The sequence below is a fragment of the Ursus americanus genome, chromosome 8 (assembly GCF_024610735.1).
Source record: "Ursus americanus isolate L20-20 chromosome 8, mUrsAme1.1.p, whole genome shotgun sequence".
In the NCBI taxonomy this organism is placed as follows: domain Eukaryota; kingdom Metazoa; phylum Chordata; class Mammalia; order Carnivora; family Ursidae; genus Ursus; species Ursus americanus.
The window spans coordinates 52,387,885-52,405,442 of record NC_142134.1 but is presented as its reverse complement, the minus strand read 5'-3'; the positions used below and the strand labels follow the sequence as shown (position 1 = coordinate 52,405,442).

Sequence of the window (17,558 nt, the reverse complement as noted above, 5' to 3'; positions counted from 1 at the left end):
TTAATTTTCGAACAAGTAAAATCAAAGAATTGTAATACACAGTTCTTAGTTTCCTCTCATTTCAAAGAAATTTTCAGGCTCAATCACCCTAGTTTTCCTGAAAACATCTAAGAAAGTTCTTTATCCTATACATCATCTATCCCCATTTGTCTGGTAAACAAAACTATATGCCTCTAAAAATCAGCAAAAGAGACTGTTACACACACATCCTCAGCAATATTTTCCGCCTACTATTTTCCCAAGTCACAGGTCACTAGTATTACGTGGTGAATTGGAGACTACCACGTTCCCAATTTTTTCCCATTTAACATCCCAAAAATCATTATAACTTCAAGAACACTGTCTTTGGAATTATGTGCTCAATTAAAATTACCACTCATAAACGACTTTCAAGACAGGGAAAACCCCCCATCATTCTCAACCAAACACGAGCCCCTGATGAAACTGCCTAATAAAAGGTCATCTTTGCCAAACAAAACTCAAGGTCTCTCACTTCATTAAACAGCTAAAAGTAAATATATTTACCCAGGACAACAAGTATTTGGGTTTTTACCAACTTACAAGAACATTTTACTAGAGTCAGTGGTTAGCTATGAAGATGTTTATAAGCCATTTTTTCCTTTCCCTATAATTTGGGAGATTAATGTAATCAAAGTACTTTAAAAATCAATAGAAGACAGATTTAATAAAAGTGATGATGAAAAATAGGTCATAGAGCTAAACAATAAGCCTAAAGATCAGTATGATATAGCCTAAAGAACTGTATAACAATATAAAAAAAGCACTTGAATGAAGTAGGTTATTTTCTAAATTAAGGTTATTTCCTAAATTTTTCTCGTTGTTTATATAAAGCCCCTATGCAACAGTAATAAAACGTGAGCTACACAGAGAGTTTTAAATTTTCTCATAACCACATTTAAAAAAAGGAAAAAAGAAACAAGTGAAATTAATTTTAACAACATATTTTATTCAACCCAACATATCCAACTTATTTTCATTTCAACATATAATCAATACTAAAAAATTAAGATAATTTACCTCTTTTTCATACTAATCCTTTGAAATCTGTACCTTACACTTAAAATACTCTCAGTTTGAGCTGGTCACATTTCAAGTGCTGAACAGCCACAAGTAACTGGTAGTTGCCATACTGGACAGTGCACTGCCACAATATAAGTGGGTCACATACAATTTCTAAATTTCTGAAGCACAGGTACATAATCAATAGAAAGTCCTAAGTACTTAAGCAAAACCAAAATGTCTTCAGCATAGTCTTTAAAGACATATGCAGGGATACAACCAAATTAAAATGTAAAACTAACAGTTAATACTTATTGAGCATTTACTATATGCCTGACCCTGTTTTAAATGCTTTTCAAGGATTATCTCATTTGATCATCACAAAGGCCTCTGATGTGGGTACTAATAATACCCATTTCACAAATGAGGAAACTAAGACATGGGGAAGGTAAATGAAGCTTAACCCAGCCAGTCTGAATCAAGAGCTCATGCTCTTAAACACTACAAATACTATACTGCAAGGAAAGTACCAAACCAAAACTGGTTCATAAAAAATAAAACGGAATAATGAAGCAAAAAGTGTTTCTTTTGTTAATTTTTAAAAAGATTTTATTTATTTGAGAGAGAGAGAGAGAGAGAGAGAGCATGAGCCGAACCCGGACAGGGCAGGGGAAGAGCAGAGTCCCTGCTGAGCAGGGAGCCCAAAGTGGGGCTGCCCAGGACCCTGAATCATGACCGGAGCCAAAGGCAGCCACTTAACAAACTGAGCCACCCAGGTGCCCCTGTTTCTTCTGTTACTAACAGGGTTTTAAAACTGAATCACTATCATATAATCCTTTTCCAAAAGATGCTCCAAGCTCCCAATCAACAATACATTTTAGGTTAGACTTTTTATTTTTAAATTATTATTACCACAAATATTTTATTTAACCTTATACTAATAATGTAAATATTTACATTTATAATGTGAATATTTATTCATGACCCACTACTGAAAAACTATAGTTTTAGCTTTAAAAAAAACTAAATCATTTTTTAAAACTATTTTAAGGTGAAGAATTTTCCAACTTACTAATTTCAAGAAGCTGCACCTTTCTTAAAACTCTTTATATTTCTGATTTTATTATGGACTGCTTTTTAACAGTTCATTCTCTTATAGAGGGAAGAAAAATAAGAAAAAGGGCTTATTTTTCTTCCCATGCACCTGTCATTTCAAGGAATAAAAAAGTACGAAAAGATAAATACAGGCAAGAAAAGAACTAGCTTTTTCCTGTATCGTAATTCTAAGACAAAACAGAATACTATGTAATTAATACCAAACATCCTATTAGGTACATCCCACACCAAGATTTTCAGCTACAAAAAAGGACAATGTTCACTTTCCCATGTACATGCCACCAGCATAATGACATAAACACTGATAACGTTCACAGAAATTTCAGATAAAGTGCTGGATATCTCTTCAGAAAATAACATTAGAAAATACCTGGTCTAAAATAAACGATCCCATGTTAAAGAAAATCTGTAATCAGAGCTTAAATCGTCTGACCCTTCTGTGTACCTAAAATCACAAGATAAGGATAGCCAACTGATCCACAGTTGAAGGCCACGGCTGTCTGCACACTAACTTTGACGTTTCCAGGGTGTCACTGGAAAGCTTGATCACACCACCTTCAGTTCCATAATAAACCTATCACCATACTGTTTCCAGTATCCCTCCCACATATTCAAAACTTCACAAAAGTGGCCAGATCTCAGAGGGGGATCTCTTAATAGAAGAGTGCATTTGCACAATGTGCCTGAGCAGATATTTAGCAATAGAACAAAAAGGTTAAAGAGTCAGTCTGCCTCTGCCATAATGAAGAAATATCTCAGCTTACCAAAAAGTTTACAGAAAATAGTCCATGTCACCTACATTCTGTTTTTGATCATTTGAACAATTTTATCAAATAAATGTCTCTGAGACCCTATAAAGCTCATCTGTGGGCTTCTTTTGTTTTTCTTTTTCTTTTTCATTTTTCCTTTGGACCACCTTTCCTTTGGACTGCCTTCAGACACTGGGTCTGGTTCTTTCCTATGCATCATTCCAGTAAGTCTCCACTACAAGCCTATTCAATTAGGTTTCTGCTTTATAGAAAGTGAGACAGACTCAAACAGCTGTTAGATGGGAACCAAAGATGGACCCTCAGGCAGGGCTTCTGACCTTCCAGGCTCAGGTTCCTTCTACAACACAAGGACTTTCTTTCCCATTTCACTGCCTACTTACAGACCAATTTATCTACCATGAGTACCTGCACACTCTCAAGTAACAGCCCATAACTGTAAGTAAAGTTTTATATCTCCAAAAACTTGGACCTATATCCACAAATTCCAATACTATTAAAATCTTAGAGGTGAACTGTGTATCTCAATAAAGCTGTAATTGGGGGGAAAAAACAAAGAAAAAAAAAAAAAAAACAAGGGGCACCTGGCAGGCTCAGTCAGTAGAGCATGACACTCTGGACCTCAAGGTTGTGCGTTCAAGCCCCACGTCGGGTGTACAGATTATTCAAAAAAATAAAAGAAAATAGGGACGCCTGGGTGGCTCAGTCAGTTAAGCATCTGCCTTCAGCTCAGGTCATGATCCCAGGGTCCTGGGATGGACTCTGCATCAGGCTCCTTGCTCAGCAGGGAGTCTGCTTCTCCCTCTGCCTGCCACTCCGCCTGCTTGTTCTCTCTTCTCTGGCAAATATATAAATAAAAATCTCTTAAATAAATAAATAAATGAAAATAATATTCAAAAAAATTTTAAATAACAACAAAAAAACTCTTAAACATGCTAATGACATCAATTCTCCAATTATCCTAATAGTACCATAGGTAATCCAAACACCTAATTTGTAACTCATTTCTCAAAAATGTTTATAAATCAGTCCCTTACTATTGCAAACGTTTTACGTCCCTCATTACTTCACTCCTAGTAAATGCCTCAACTTCCCTCATTACAATTTCTATATTCTCCATCCCACCCTGAACACTAGCAATCTATCAATCACCCTTAAATACTACTTTCATCATTCCACAACTCTCTTCAAACACTTTAATGGTTCCCTTTTCCCTGCTATGTTACGTCTAAATTCATCTGCCTAGCTTTCAAGGTCTTCCTTCATTCTACCTCCCACCACTCCCCATCATGTGGGCAAGCAGTCTCTTCTGTGTCCTATGAACATACCAACCCCTGTGCTGGATGCTATGCCTTAAATAATGTCATCTCCCCAAGCTGACATGTTCTTCCCTCCATCTCCTGCGCATCCCTCAAGGGCCAGATCAAATCTGACACTTACGCACTCTGCCTGACTACTTATCGCTGCCTCCAGCGACTCCTACAGTACTTGGGAGTCTTTGGTCATCTTCTGTATCTACAGCACCTAGTATCCGGGATGTAAAAAACACTCGATAAATGTTTGTTGAATGTAAGTTGTAATATGCTGTGCCAAAATAATTATGTAGCTTTTACCCTATCTCTTCAAACCAGGTGTATTCACTTCACTAGCAATACAAGTAAAAGAGTGCTTAAAATAATAGTTTCAGAGGTTTTCTTCAATATAAACAAATCAGTAGCCTATGAGATGCTTTCATGGCCCCTGCAAGCATTTCTATGCAGGACCCCATTCAACAGGCTCTGTGAATTTGACGATTACTACATCTAACCTTTCATTCCTGTTACGGTCTCCTCTAGTAGTTAACAATGCCAGAATCAAAATGACTTTACAATGAACACATCTGAGATTTTTTCCTCAGGTGACACTTCAGAGTTCCTCACCATAAATGAATACTATCTATGAAACAATCATTTATACTATTTTACCATTTTAAGATTACTGTACAATTATTTACAAATGTCTTTTGCTTTTTGACCACTCAAAACAGATCAAATAAATTTAAGTACAAAAACAATCTTTTAAAAAGTCAGCACTAAAGTCTTTAGTGTCACAAGAGAATACAAAGAATTCAGGTCACACCTGTGCAAGATCACATATTTTTAAAGATTTTATTTATTTATTTGAGAGAGAGCAAGTGAGCAGAGTGAGGGAAGGGGCAAAAGGGCATGCAGACTCCCTGCTGAGTGCAGAGCTGCCAAGGGGCTCGATCCCAGGACCCTGGGATCATGACCTGAGCCAAAGTCAGGTGCTTAACTGACTGAGCCACCTAGGTGCCCCTGTGTTAGATTTTATAAAACACAAATATGAATAACTGTTATATACTTAGATTATGACTTCAGAATGCAAGATAAAAAACTTACATAAAAAAGAAGTTTTAAAACACACCAATAATATTTTAATTTATGATTCAAGATAGAACTTCAGCTTATTCAATATAGAACACCTAGGGGCACCTGGGTGGTTCAGTCGGTTAAATGGCTGACTCCTTGTTTCGGACTGGGTCATGATCTCAGAGTCCTGGGATCGGGCCCACATCAGGCTATGCCCTCAGTGGGGAGTCTGCTTGGGGATGCTCTCTCTCCCTCTGCCCCTCCCCCACTCATGCTGACACACAATCTCTCTGTCTCTAAAATAAATAGATATATCTTAAAAAAAAAAAATCACCTAAAAAAATCCCAAGGCTAATTCTCCTGTAATTGGTCCTTACAATGGCCCTTAACCCACAGAAAATGCCAAAGATAATGATTACAGCCTTCCTCTGACAAATATAAACGAAAAAAGCAAAAAAGGCAACAGAAATTCCACTGAAAGTGACAGAGGTACATCCAGACTGAAGAGCTCAAGAACATAACACACACCACTCCTCTCTAGACAATAAACATATTCAGTACCTTACCTGTTTCTGAAATGTACGTAACAGGATCCTGGCGCAGAATTTTACCAGGTTTAGAAGACAATGGCAATTTTTCTGGTTGCTTTTTGGCATTTTTTACCTGCACTGTCTCCTCTGATTCTGAATCTGTACATGAGAGGAAAATCAAACAAAACTCTCAAAAGAAACAGTAAAATACAGTGTGTTTTTAAAGTGATTTTGTTAACCAATTCCTCAAGGCCCATTTCGAGGCAAAACTCTTACTGTGAATTCTCGCAGGTTACTTCTACTTGTGTTAAGCCTTTGTCTTACTTTTCTTTTGTTACCATAACAAATCACCACAAATTTAGTGGCTTAAAACAACATAAATACATTATCTAGAGTTCTGAGGTTAAAAATCCCATATGGGTCTCACTGGGCTAATATCAAAGTGTCAGCAGGGCTATGATCCTTTTCTGGATACTCTAGGGAAAAATCCATTTCCCTGCCTTTTCTAGTTTCTAATGATTGCTAATATTCCTTAGTTTATGGTTCCCTTCCTCCATCTTCAAAGCCAGCAACATCAGGCAAAATCCTTCTCATGCTGCCATCTCTCTGGTTCTCTGACTTTCTTCCACAGTTAGTATCTCTCACGCTCTCTAGCTCTCCCCCCCCCTCTCCTGCCTCCACCTTCCTTGTGAATACAATGGGCCCACCCCCAGATAATCCATGATAATCTCCCTACTTTAAGGTCATCTAATTATCAACCTTAATGCCACCTACAACTTTAATTTCCCTTTTGTCATGTAACCTAACATATTCACAAGTTCTAGGAATTAGGGTATGGACATCTTTTGGAGCACTGGTCTGTCTACCAAAACATAACCACCCGAGAAACTTAAATACAAACCAAGACAAAGTAGTACAAAAATAGAAGTTTCATAAACTTTAGTATCCTTCCTTTTCCTCGGAACCATGCATTTATAAATCCTGTTTCATATTATCCTAAACATTGAATCAAACAATTCAATTTCCAGTTTCCCAAAAGACAGAAACTCCCAGGGAATGGGGATGTGTATTTATTTCAAATTCCTTACGATATACAGCAGTAAAAGACTCAAAATAAAGACTCAAGTATTTTTAGGATGGAGTCAGAATCTTTGCTATCACTGTCAAACCCTAACAATCCATAAATGCTTACCTTTTTAATTTTAAGAATTCACACCAGATGGATTTTCTCCACAAAAGTAAAACCTAAAACTTTCTGAATTCTACCATTATTTTAACGTATCATCAAAGGCATGCAAAAAATACACGCTCCCCATCTTAGAAGTGTATTCAAATATTGTATATGGCGCTTGTCCCATTTTAAATGCAACAAAAAAGGACCAGACTAAAAGCACAAAAATTAAATTTAAGATCTTTGTTTCTAAAGCAATATTCTAAGGCACTGTTTTTCAAATTCAGTTTCCAAGAAGCTCAGCTGCAAGAGAAGTTAGTATGAATATTTTAAAAAATAAATATGCCATATTCAAAGTAAGTCTAAGACATGCTATATATATTATATACCCACCCCCGAACAAACATTTAACACAGTAACACATTTCAGCTCTGGTAAGTTCTACAGTATAATAAAACTGTTTCCAACTTTGAGCATACAGCCCTCTCCTCAGAGGACCTATTATAACATCAGAGAGAGCTGTGTGTCACAGAACATCAGTTTGGAAAACACTGTTCTGAGGAATACAAAATTATTTTAAAAGTTCAAAGCTCCTCAGAAGAAATATTACCTGAATCATAGATGATCCTCTTTTTCTTGTTTGGTTGCTTCTGTTTAGAGTCATCTTCTTTACAAGAACTATTTACCTGTAAACATCACAGTGTAATTAGAACACACAAAAAGTCTATATAACTTAGCTGTTTTTTTCTCATTAGACTTGAGCTCAGTAATTCTGCGCCCCCCCCAGGAGACATTTTTTGCTTGTCATAACTGCGGGGGGGGGGGGGGGGCGATGGACTGAATGGGTAGACGGTAGACCAGGGATGTTTCTAAACATCCTACAGTGCACAAGATAGTCTTCCACAACAAAGAATTATACAGCCCAAAATGTCATTAATGCCCTACTTAGACTGAAGAATAAGCCAGATCCACCAACAAAAAGAGAAGAGATAACAAACGCCAGCATGGATATGAAGAAAAAGGAACCCTTCTGGACTGCTGGTGCAACTATAAAAGGGTACAGCCACTATGAAAAACGGTATGGAGGTTCCTCAAAAAAAATTTTTTATATGACCCAGCAATTCTACTTCTGGAAATACTTCTAAAGGAAACAAAAACACTAACTCAAAAAGATATCTGCACCCCCCCATGTTCACAGAAGCATTATTTATAATGGCCAAGACATGGAAACAACCAATGTGACCAACAAAGCAGGAAAGGATAAACTTGTGATACACATAAAAAAAGAGGAAGTCCTACCATTTGCAACAACATGGATGAGCCTTGAAGGCATTACACTGCCTAAGTCAGAGAAAGATAAACACTGTATGATCTCACCTATATGTGGACTCTAAAACAAATTTAAAAACATACCAAATTCATAGAAAAAGAGATCAGTCTTGTGGTTACCAGAGGCAGGGGGTGAGGGGAGGTACAACTGGAGGACGGTAATCAAAAGGTATAAACTTCTAGTTATAAGTCCTAGGGATGTAATATACAACATGGAGACTATAGTTAACACTGCTATTTGATACACAGGAAACTTGTTAAGAGGGTAGATCTAAAAGTTCTCACCACAGGAGAAATTTCTTTTCCTTTTACTATATCTATATGAGATAATGGATGTTAACTAAACCTCACATTTAACTTTTCCCAAAAAGCATCAAGAAAGCAGATTTTAAAAAATGTAACCAATTATAAGCTAGAAATGTTTCTAGGGGTGTCTGGCTGGCTCAGTTGGTTAGAGCATGTGACTCTTGATCTCAGTGTTGTGAGTTCAAGCCCCCAGGATGGGTGTAGAGATTACTTGAAAGTAAAATCTTAGGAGCACCTGGGTGGCTCAGTCGGTTAAGCATCCAACTTTTAATTTCGGCTCAGGTCATGATCTCAGGATCGTGAGATCAAGCCCTGCATCAGACTCCGCGCTGAGATTCTCTCTCCCCCTCTGACCCCAACCCCACTCATGTGCGCTATAAATAAATAAATAAATAAATAAATAAATAAATAAATAAATAAATAAAAGGGGGTGAATAAATAAAATAAAATCTTTAAAAAAAAGAAACATGCTTCTATTCGTTACACTTAAATTTGAAAAATATAAGAACAAGCAGCTACCTTGCAAGAAAATGAGATAAATGAACTATTGTAATTCAAATACACCACCAGACTAGAGGACAGAGTTAGAATCAACTATATTAACTCCCAGAAGGGAGAGAGCCACAGAAGGAGAGTCTCAAATTCTGCAGTAAACTTAGCCCAAACCTGTAGCTGTCTTCTGAACTACATAGGAATAGAACAACTCCCAGTGCCCAGCTAAGGAAAAAAGAATTGAACAAAGATTTCATCTGCTGCCCACCACAGCAGAGACAAGAGCTTAGGGTTTGTGTTCAGCCAAATTAACTGCCTGCTAAACCAAAAGAATTTACACTCTTTGGATGAATATAATAGAATCCAGATTGCCTACACTATATAATTCACACTATTCAACATAAATCCAAAATAACCAGACATATACACACAAAAAAGTAGGAAATGTGACCTGTGATGCTTCCTTTTACCTGTAAACTTGCCTGGGCCACAAAGTACCTAGATATTACATCAAACATTATCCTAGTATTTCTATAAAGGTGTTTTTGGATGAATCTAACATTTAAATCAATAGACTGACTAAAGGAGATTCCTCTCCCTAATGTGAGTGAACCTGATCCAATCAGATGAAGGTCTGAAGAGACCAAAAGGCTAACCCTCTCCCAAATAAGAGAATTCCTCCTTCCTGTCTGCCTTCAACCTGGGACATCAACTATTCCTGAATCTCAACCCTACTACCCTTGTCTAGCAGGCCTGAGCCTACAATCAAACTACTGGCTCTCCTAGTTCATAAGACTTCAGACTCACACTTAAACTATACCATCAGCTATCGTAAGTCTCCACCTTGCCCAACTGTAGGTCTAGGTACTTGTCAGCCCACGTAATCACATGCATGAATTCTTTAAAATAAATCTCCTTCTAGATTCTATTTCTCTAGAGAATCCTAACACAGATTTTGTTACCATGAAATGGAGTTGTGCAGTAAAAAATACCTAAAATATGGAAGTGGCTTTGGAACTGGGTTATGATGAAGGCTAGAAAGTTTTTGGTGTGCCTGCTTAAAAAAAGCCTAGGACTTCTGGTCCAAGATGGCAATGAACTCACCTCCACAGGACACACCAAATCTATACCTATTTATAGAGCAATTCCTCCTGAAGAACTGAGGGTTGACTGAACAGCTTCTGCACATCAAAAGATAGAGAGACCACATAGAGAAAGGCAAGAGAAACAGACACAGGGTAACGAAACGAACCCCCACCCATCACTGTGAACTGCATCAGGGACAGATAGTACTGAGGGACCATAAGCAGATTATCTTCCCTGGGGCAGAGAAAAAAGGCCGTGGTTTAAAAGAGTAACTAGATTACAAAGAATTCAGCTCTAGAACTCCACGAAATGGCTGGGGGAGCTGCTGGAATTCTATCCAGGTTGGAGGGGTCAAGGCTCCACCTTGACAGCATGGACAGAAGCAGGGTCCTGGTGACTTGCTGGCATATCACCTCAATAAACCCCAGGACCCATCTCACACCAGCCCTAGACACCTCACCCATGTGACCCCAGCACAACACACACGACATCCCTGGTCAGCTCCCCCGTACAGTGCTAGCTGTCTTGCCAAGGTGACACAGGCACAAGGCACCCCAAAACATCACTTTTGCTCCAGACAACTTGCCAGGGCAACCCTGATGCAGAACTCCCCAAGAACACACCCGTTTTCGCTCCAGATGACTCACTAGGGTACCCACTACGTGCAATGCTTGGGGACCACCCTGCCCATTCCTGCTTCGGATCCAAACAACTCACCAGGGCACCCCTACACAGAGTACCCCAGCATACCTCAACTTGCATATACTTCAGCTTCAGCTGTCCTCAGCACAGAGAACCCTGAGACCATCCTGGCGCATGCCCATTTCAGCTTCAACTGTTCTACCAGGGCACTCTGTGCGCAGAGACCCCCGGGAGCACCCAGCTTGCACCTACTTCAGCTTCAACAGTCCTGCCAGGGCACCCTCTATGCAGAGAGCCCTAGGACCACCCCAGCCCACACCCACTCCAGCTCAGGCCATCCCACCAGGGCACCCCAGCACAGAGTTCCCCAGGACCACCAGCTACAACTTCAGCCAGCCAGCCAAAGTCACCAGGCACATGCAGCTACACAGGGAATGACCATACACAAGATCATTCCTTCAAGTTTACGAGAAATATCTGTTCCACCTAATTCACAGAAACAAACACAGAAAGTCAAGCAAAATGAGAAGACGGAGGAACGTGCTTCAAATGAAAGAAGACAAAGCCTCAGAAAAAGAACTAAATACAATAGAGATAACCAAGCTATCTGGTAAACATTTCAAACTTCAAAAAAAAAAAAATAGTAATGATCATAGAGATGCACACCAACTGGAGAGAAGAGTGGATGAATTCAGTGAGAACTTCAACAAAGAGAAAATATTAAAAAGGATGGGCATTGAAGAATACAATAAATGAAATGAAAAATACACTAGAGGTAATCAACAGATTAGAGAACGCAGAACAGATCAGCAATCTGGAAGAGAGACTAATGCTAAGCACCCAAGCTGTACGGCAAAAAGGAAAAAGAATTTTTTAAAAAAATGAGAACAGGTTAAGGATCTCTTGGAAAACATCAAGCAAACAAATAGTTGCATTATAGGGGTCTCAGAAGAGAGATAAAGAGCTTCCCAAATAAACAAAAATTAAAGGATTTCATCACCACTAAACCAGCCTCAAAAGAAATGTTAAAGGGCTTCTCTACGTGAATAAAAAAGGCTCTAATTAGAAGAAAATTATGAAAAAGAAAATTCACTAAGCAAACACAGTAAAGGTAGTAGAGCAATCACTTACAAAGTTAGTATAAAGATTAAACGACAGAAGTAGTAAAATCAACTATATTTTAAAAAGTTAATTAAGAGGACTCCCATAATAAAAAGATGTAAAACCTAACATATATACAAAAGGTGGACAGAGGGGAGTAAAAATGAAGTTGTTTTAGAATGTGTTCGATCTTAACTGATCACCAATGTAATACAGACTACCACATGTTATATAGGAACCTGATGATAACCACAAGCCAAAAACCTATAATAGATACACAAAAAATAAAGACAAGCACAACACTGAAGGAAGTTATCAATCACAAGGAAAGAGAGCAAGAGAACAAAGGAACAGAGAAGAACTACAAAAATAATCAGAAATTAACAAAACAGCAATAAGTATATATCTATCAATAATTACTCTAAATGTAAATGGCCTAAATGCTCCAATCAAAAGACACTGGGTTAAAAAAAAAAAAAAAACAGGGGCTGATAAGAGTGGATAACAAAAACAAGACCCATCTATATGCTACCTACAAGAGACTCAAGTCAGACCTAAAGACACATACAAACTGAAAGTGAAGAGATGGAAACTAAAAAAAAAAAAAAAATTAGTATTCAAGTATCATATGCAAGTATTCCTAAAAAAAACAGCAATACTCGATCAGACAAAACAGACTTTAAAACAAAAACTGTAACAAGAAACAAAAAATGGCATTACATAAAGATAAAAGGATCAATCCCACAAGAGGATATAAGAATTGTAAATATCTATGCATCCAACACTGAAGCACATAAATGCATAACACACACAAATATTAAGAGATGAAAAGAAAGAAACTGACAGTTTTACAACAATGGTAGGGAACTTTAACACCCCCTTTACATCAATGGATAGATCATCCAGGCAGAAAATCAATAAGGAAACAGATTAGATGGACTTAATAGATATATACAGAACATTCCATCCAAAAACAACAGAATACATATTCTTTCCAAGTGCACGTGGAACGTTCTCCAAGATAGGTAACATGTTAAGCCAGAAAATAAGTCTCAATAAATTTAAGAAAACTAAACTCATTATCAAGCATCTTTTCCAACCATAATGGTATGAAACTAGAAATCAATTACAAGAAAAAAAAACTGGGGAAAAAACCACAAACATGTGGAGTTTAAACAACATGCTACTAAACAACTGACTGGTCAATGATGAAACCAAAGAAGAAATTAACAAATATATGTACTAGTACTGGAAGTCCTAGCCATAGCAACCAGACAAGGAAAAGAAACAAAAGGCATCCAAATTGGTAAAGAAAAAAATTGTCACTACTTGCAAATGACAAACTATTCATAGAAATCCCTAAAAACTCCACCAAAAAAACATAAGAATAAATTAATGTAGTAAAGTCACAGGACAGAAAAATATATAGAAATCTGTTGCATCTCTATATACTAATAATGAAGTATCAGAAATAGAAATTAAGGAAACAATTCCATTTACAATAGAACCAAAAAGAATAAAATACTTAGAAACAAATTTAATCAAGAAGATGAAAGGTCTGTACTCTGAAAACTATAAAATAGATGAACAAAACTGAAGATGTCACAAATGAAGACATTCCAGGCTCATGGATTGGAAGAATATTATTAAAACATCCATACTACCCAAAGCAACCTACAGATTCAAAGCGATCCCTATCAAAATGCCAACAGCAATTTTCAAAGAACCAAAACAAAAAATACTAAAATTTGTATGGAACCATAAAAGACCCCAAATAGCCAAAGCAATCTTGAAAAAGAAGAACAAAACTGGAGGTTATCACAATCCCACATTTCAACATATACTACAAAGCTGCAGTAATCAAAACAGTATGGTACTGGCATAAAAATAGACGCCTAGATCAATGGAACAGAATAGAGAGCCTAGAAATAAACCCACACTTATATATTGAATTAATCTACAACAAAGGAGGCAAAAATATACAATGGGAAAAAGACAGTCTCTTCAACAAATGGTGCTGGGAAAATAGGCAGCTACATGCAAAAGAATGAAACTGGACCACTTTCTTACACCATAAACAAACTCAAAATGGATTAAAGACCTAAATGATAGACCTGAAACCATAAAACTCCTAAAAGAAAACACAGGTAGTAATCTCTTTGATATCAGCCTTTCAGCAATCTTTTTCTAGATGCCTCCTTCAGCAAGTGAAACAAAAGAAAAAAATAAAACTATTGAGACTACACCAAAATAAAAAGCTTTTGCACAGCAAAGGAAACCATCAACAAAATGAAGAGGCAACCTACTGAATGGGAGGAGATATTTGCAAACAATATATCCAATAAGGCATTAATATCCAAAGTATATAAAGAACTTCTACAACTCAACACCAAAAAAACCCCCAATAATCTGATTAAGAAAATGGGCAAAGAACCAGAAAAGACCTTCAGATGGCCAACAGACACATCAAAAGATGTTCAACATCGCTAATCATTAGGGCAAATCAAAACCACAATGAAATATCACATTATACCTGTCAGAATGGCTAGAATAAAAAAGACAAGAAACAAGTGTTGGTGAGTATGTGGAAGAAGAAAAAAAAAAAACACTCATGCACTGCTGGTGGGAGTGTAAGCTGGTGCAGCCACTGTGGAAAATAGTATGGAGGCTCCTCAAAACATTAAAAATAGAAATGCATACAATCTGGTAATTCCACTACTATTTATCCAAAGAAAACAATAACACTAATTCAAAAAGATACATACACCCCTATGTTTACTGCATTTACAATAGCCAAGATATGAAAGCATGTCCATCAATAAAGATGTCACACACACATTAGCCATAAAAAAGAAAGAGATCTTGCCATTTCTGACAACTAGAGAGTATTATTATACTAAATGAAGTAAGACAAACAGCAAAAGACAAATACCATATAATTTCACTTGTAAGTGGAATCTAAAAAAACAAAATGAATGAAGAAAACAGAAACCGACCCATAAATACAGAAAACTAACTGGTGGTTGCCAGAGAGAAGGGGGTTGGGGGCATGGGCAAATAGGGATGTGGAGAGTGACAGGTACAGGCTTCCAGTTATGAAATAAATCAGGCATGGGGATGAAAGTTATAGCATAAGGAATACAGTCAGTGATATTGTAATAGTGTTGTATAGCTATGGATGACAGCTACACTTGCGAGCATAGCGTAACACAGAGCTGTTGAATTACGTTGTTGTACACCTGAAACTAATATAACACTATGTATCAACTGTACTTCAATAAACAAAATAAATACATAAAGAGAAAAATTTTGTAAAATGTAAATGTAGGCTCCTGTGAAGGGACTGTCGGTTGTAACACGGATGTTAAATGCAACTCCAGCAAGGTCTCAGGGACAAAAGAGAAGAGCTATAGTGCAAGCTTCTATCATCTTAGAGAATATATATATCATAAATAGAATGCTGGTAAAATATGAACATGAAAGACCATTCTGGTAAGGATTCAGACAGAAATGAGGAACAGATTGTTGGAAATTGGAGGAAAGGCAATCCTTGTTATAAACTGGCAAAGAACTTGGCTAAATTGTGTTTTAGTGCTTTGTGAAAGATAGAACTTGTGAACAATGAAATTGAGTATTTAGCTGAGGAGACTTCGAAGTAAAATGTTGGAAGGTGCAGCCTGGGTCCTCTATAATAAAATCCAAGAGGAGAGAAATGAACTGAATTGTTAAGCAAACACAAACCAAGACTTAAAAGATTTGGAAAATACTCAACCTGTCTATATTGCACAAAATGAGAATGCACGTTATAAAGAGAACACCAAAAGTGTGGCTGGACTATCACTCAATAAAGAGATAATGGGATTACACAAGCAAAAACACAGCTAGTTCGAAATGAAAAAGACAAAATGAAGGAAGGCTGACAGAATTCTTCATTCTACAGGACAGGACAATAGGCTACTCACTACAAACCTGCACTATTCTCCAAGAAAAGGAGATGACGGTGATTCGGAGATCATCAGGGCTGTCTTATTCCTTGTTTCAACGATCAGCCTCCATCCAGAAGCCTTGGGAGTAGGACCACCCTGCAGAGCTGTGGGGGTGAGACCACTGCTCTAGAGGATCCAGAAGGCAGGGCATGCGAGCTAAAGAAGATTTTCTCGAGCTTTAAGATCTAATAGAATTTGCCCTGCTAGGCTTTGGACTTTTTTGGGACCCATCTCCCGTTTCTTCCTTGTGATTTCCCCCTTTTGAGATGACGATGTCTATATTCTATGCCTGTCCCACCACTGTGTTTTAGAAACACATACTTGTCTGGTTTTACAGGTTCACAGATGAAGAGAAATTTTGCCTCAGTATGAATCATACCTTGAGCCTCACCTGTATCTGATTTAAATGGTATTTAGATAAGATTTTGGACTTTGGAGTTGATATTGCAATGAATTCAGACTTTTGGGGACCGTTAAGATGGAATGAATGTATTTTGCATGTGAGAAGGATATGAATTCAGGGGGCCATTGGCAAAATGTTTGGACTGAATGCTTGTATCCCTCCAAATTCATATGCTGAACCCTTATACCCTCACGGTGGCTACGGAGATGGAGTCTCTAGAAAGTAATTAAGATTAAATGAGGTCGTAAGGATGGGACTCTGATCTGATAAGCTTAATATCCTTACAAGAGATACCAGAGAGCTCACTCACACACATGTATATACACATACTCACTAGCTCTCTCTCTCCCCATGTGCTCACAACAAGGTTACATGAGGACCTGGCAAGAAGGTAGCCATCTATGATCCAGAAAAAGAGCTCTTGCCAAGAACTGAATTGGCTGGAACCTGAATCATAGACTTTTAGTCTCTAGAACTATAAGAAAATAAATTTCTGTTGTTTAAATCATCCAGTCTATGGTATTTTGTTACAGTAGCCCAAACTAATACTTGAACCACAGACTCAAGAGAAAAGGCATTTAACAGAGACCAAATCCTAATATATGTTAGTATTAGAAGACAAAGTTTGAAGTAGCTATTATAACTACATTCAAGAACATAAAGAAGAGAAATAAAAAGTATGAAAAGGAAACAAATGGAAATTCTAGAATTGAAAATCACAATATTCACCATAAAATATTCACTAAATAGGCTTAACAGCAAACTGGAGAGGAAGAAATAGTCAGTGAACCTGAAGACAGTAACAGAGAAATTATACAATCTGAAGACCAAAAAAGGATAAAAATGAACAAGCCTTGATGAGCTATGAGACAGTATCAAAATTCTAATATGTGTATAGTTGGAATCCCAGAAGAGAAAGAGAATGAGGCAGACATATATTTGAAGAAATAATGGCAAAGAGTTCCCAAATTTGGTGAGATTTATAAATTTATAGATTCAAGAGGCTCAGAAACCATAAACAGCATACACACAAGAAAACATACCCAGGCATACCACAATCAAAGCTAAAAACCAAAGATAAAAATCCTAAAGGCAGCACAAGAAAAACAATACATAATGTACAAAAGAAAATACAAATGACTGCAAATATCTCTCCAGAAAAAAAGAGACCAAAAGACAATGGAACATCTTTAAAGTGCTAAACCAAAAAACTGCCAATCCAAAACTCTATAACCAGCAA

The 17,558-nt window shown here is 37.2% G+C and overlaps 1 protein-coding gene across 1 annotated transcript in view; it reads right to left on the bottom strand.

The window, feature by feature from the left end:
* Positions 1-17,558, bottom strand: part of RFC1 (replication factor C subunit 1) — a 78,763-nt gene that overhangs the window by 46,300 nt on the left and 14,905 nt on the right. Inside the window, exons 3-4 of the mRNA XM_045770537.2 lie at positions 7,584-7,659; positions 5,839-5,961 (exon numbers count right to left, since the gene is read on the bottom strand). Of these exons, the coding sequence (XP_045626493.2) occupies positions 5,839-5,961; positions 7,584-7,659 (199 nt within the window). The remainder of the gene's footprint in view (positions 1-5,838; positions 5,962-7,583; positions 7,660-17,558) is intronic.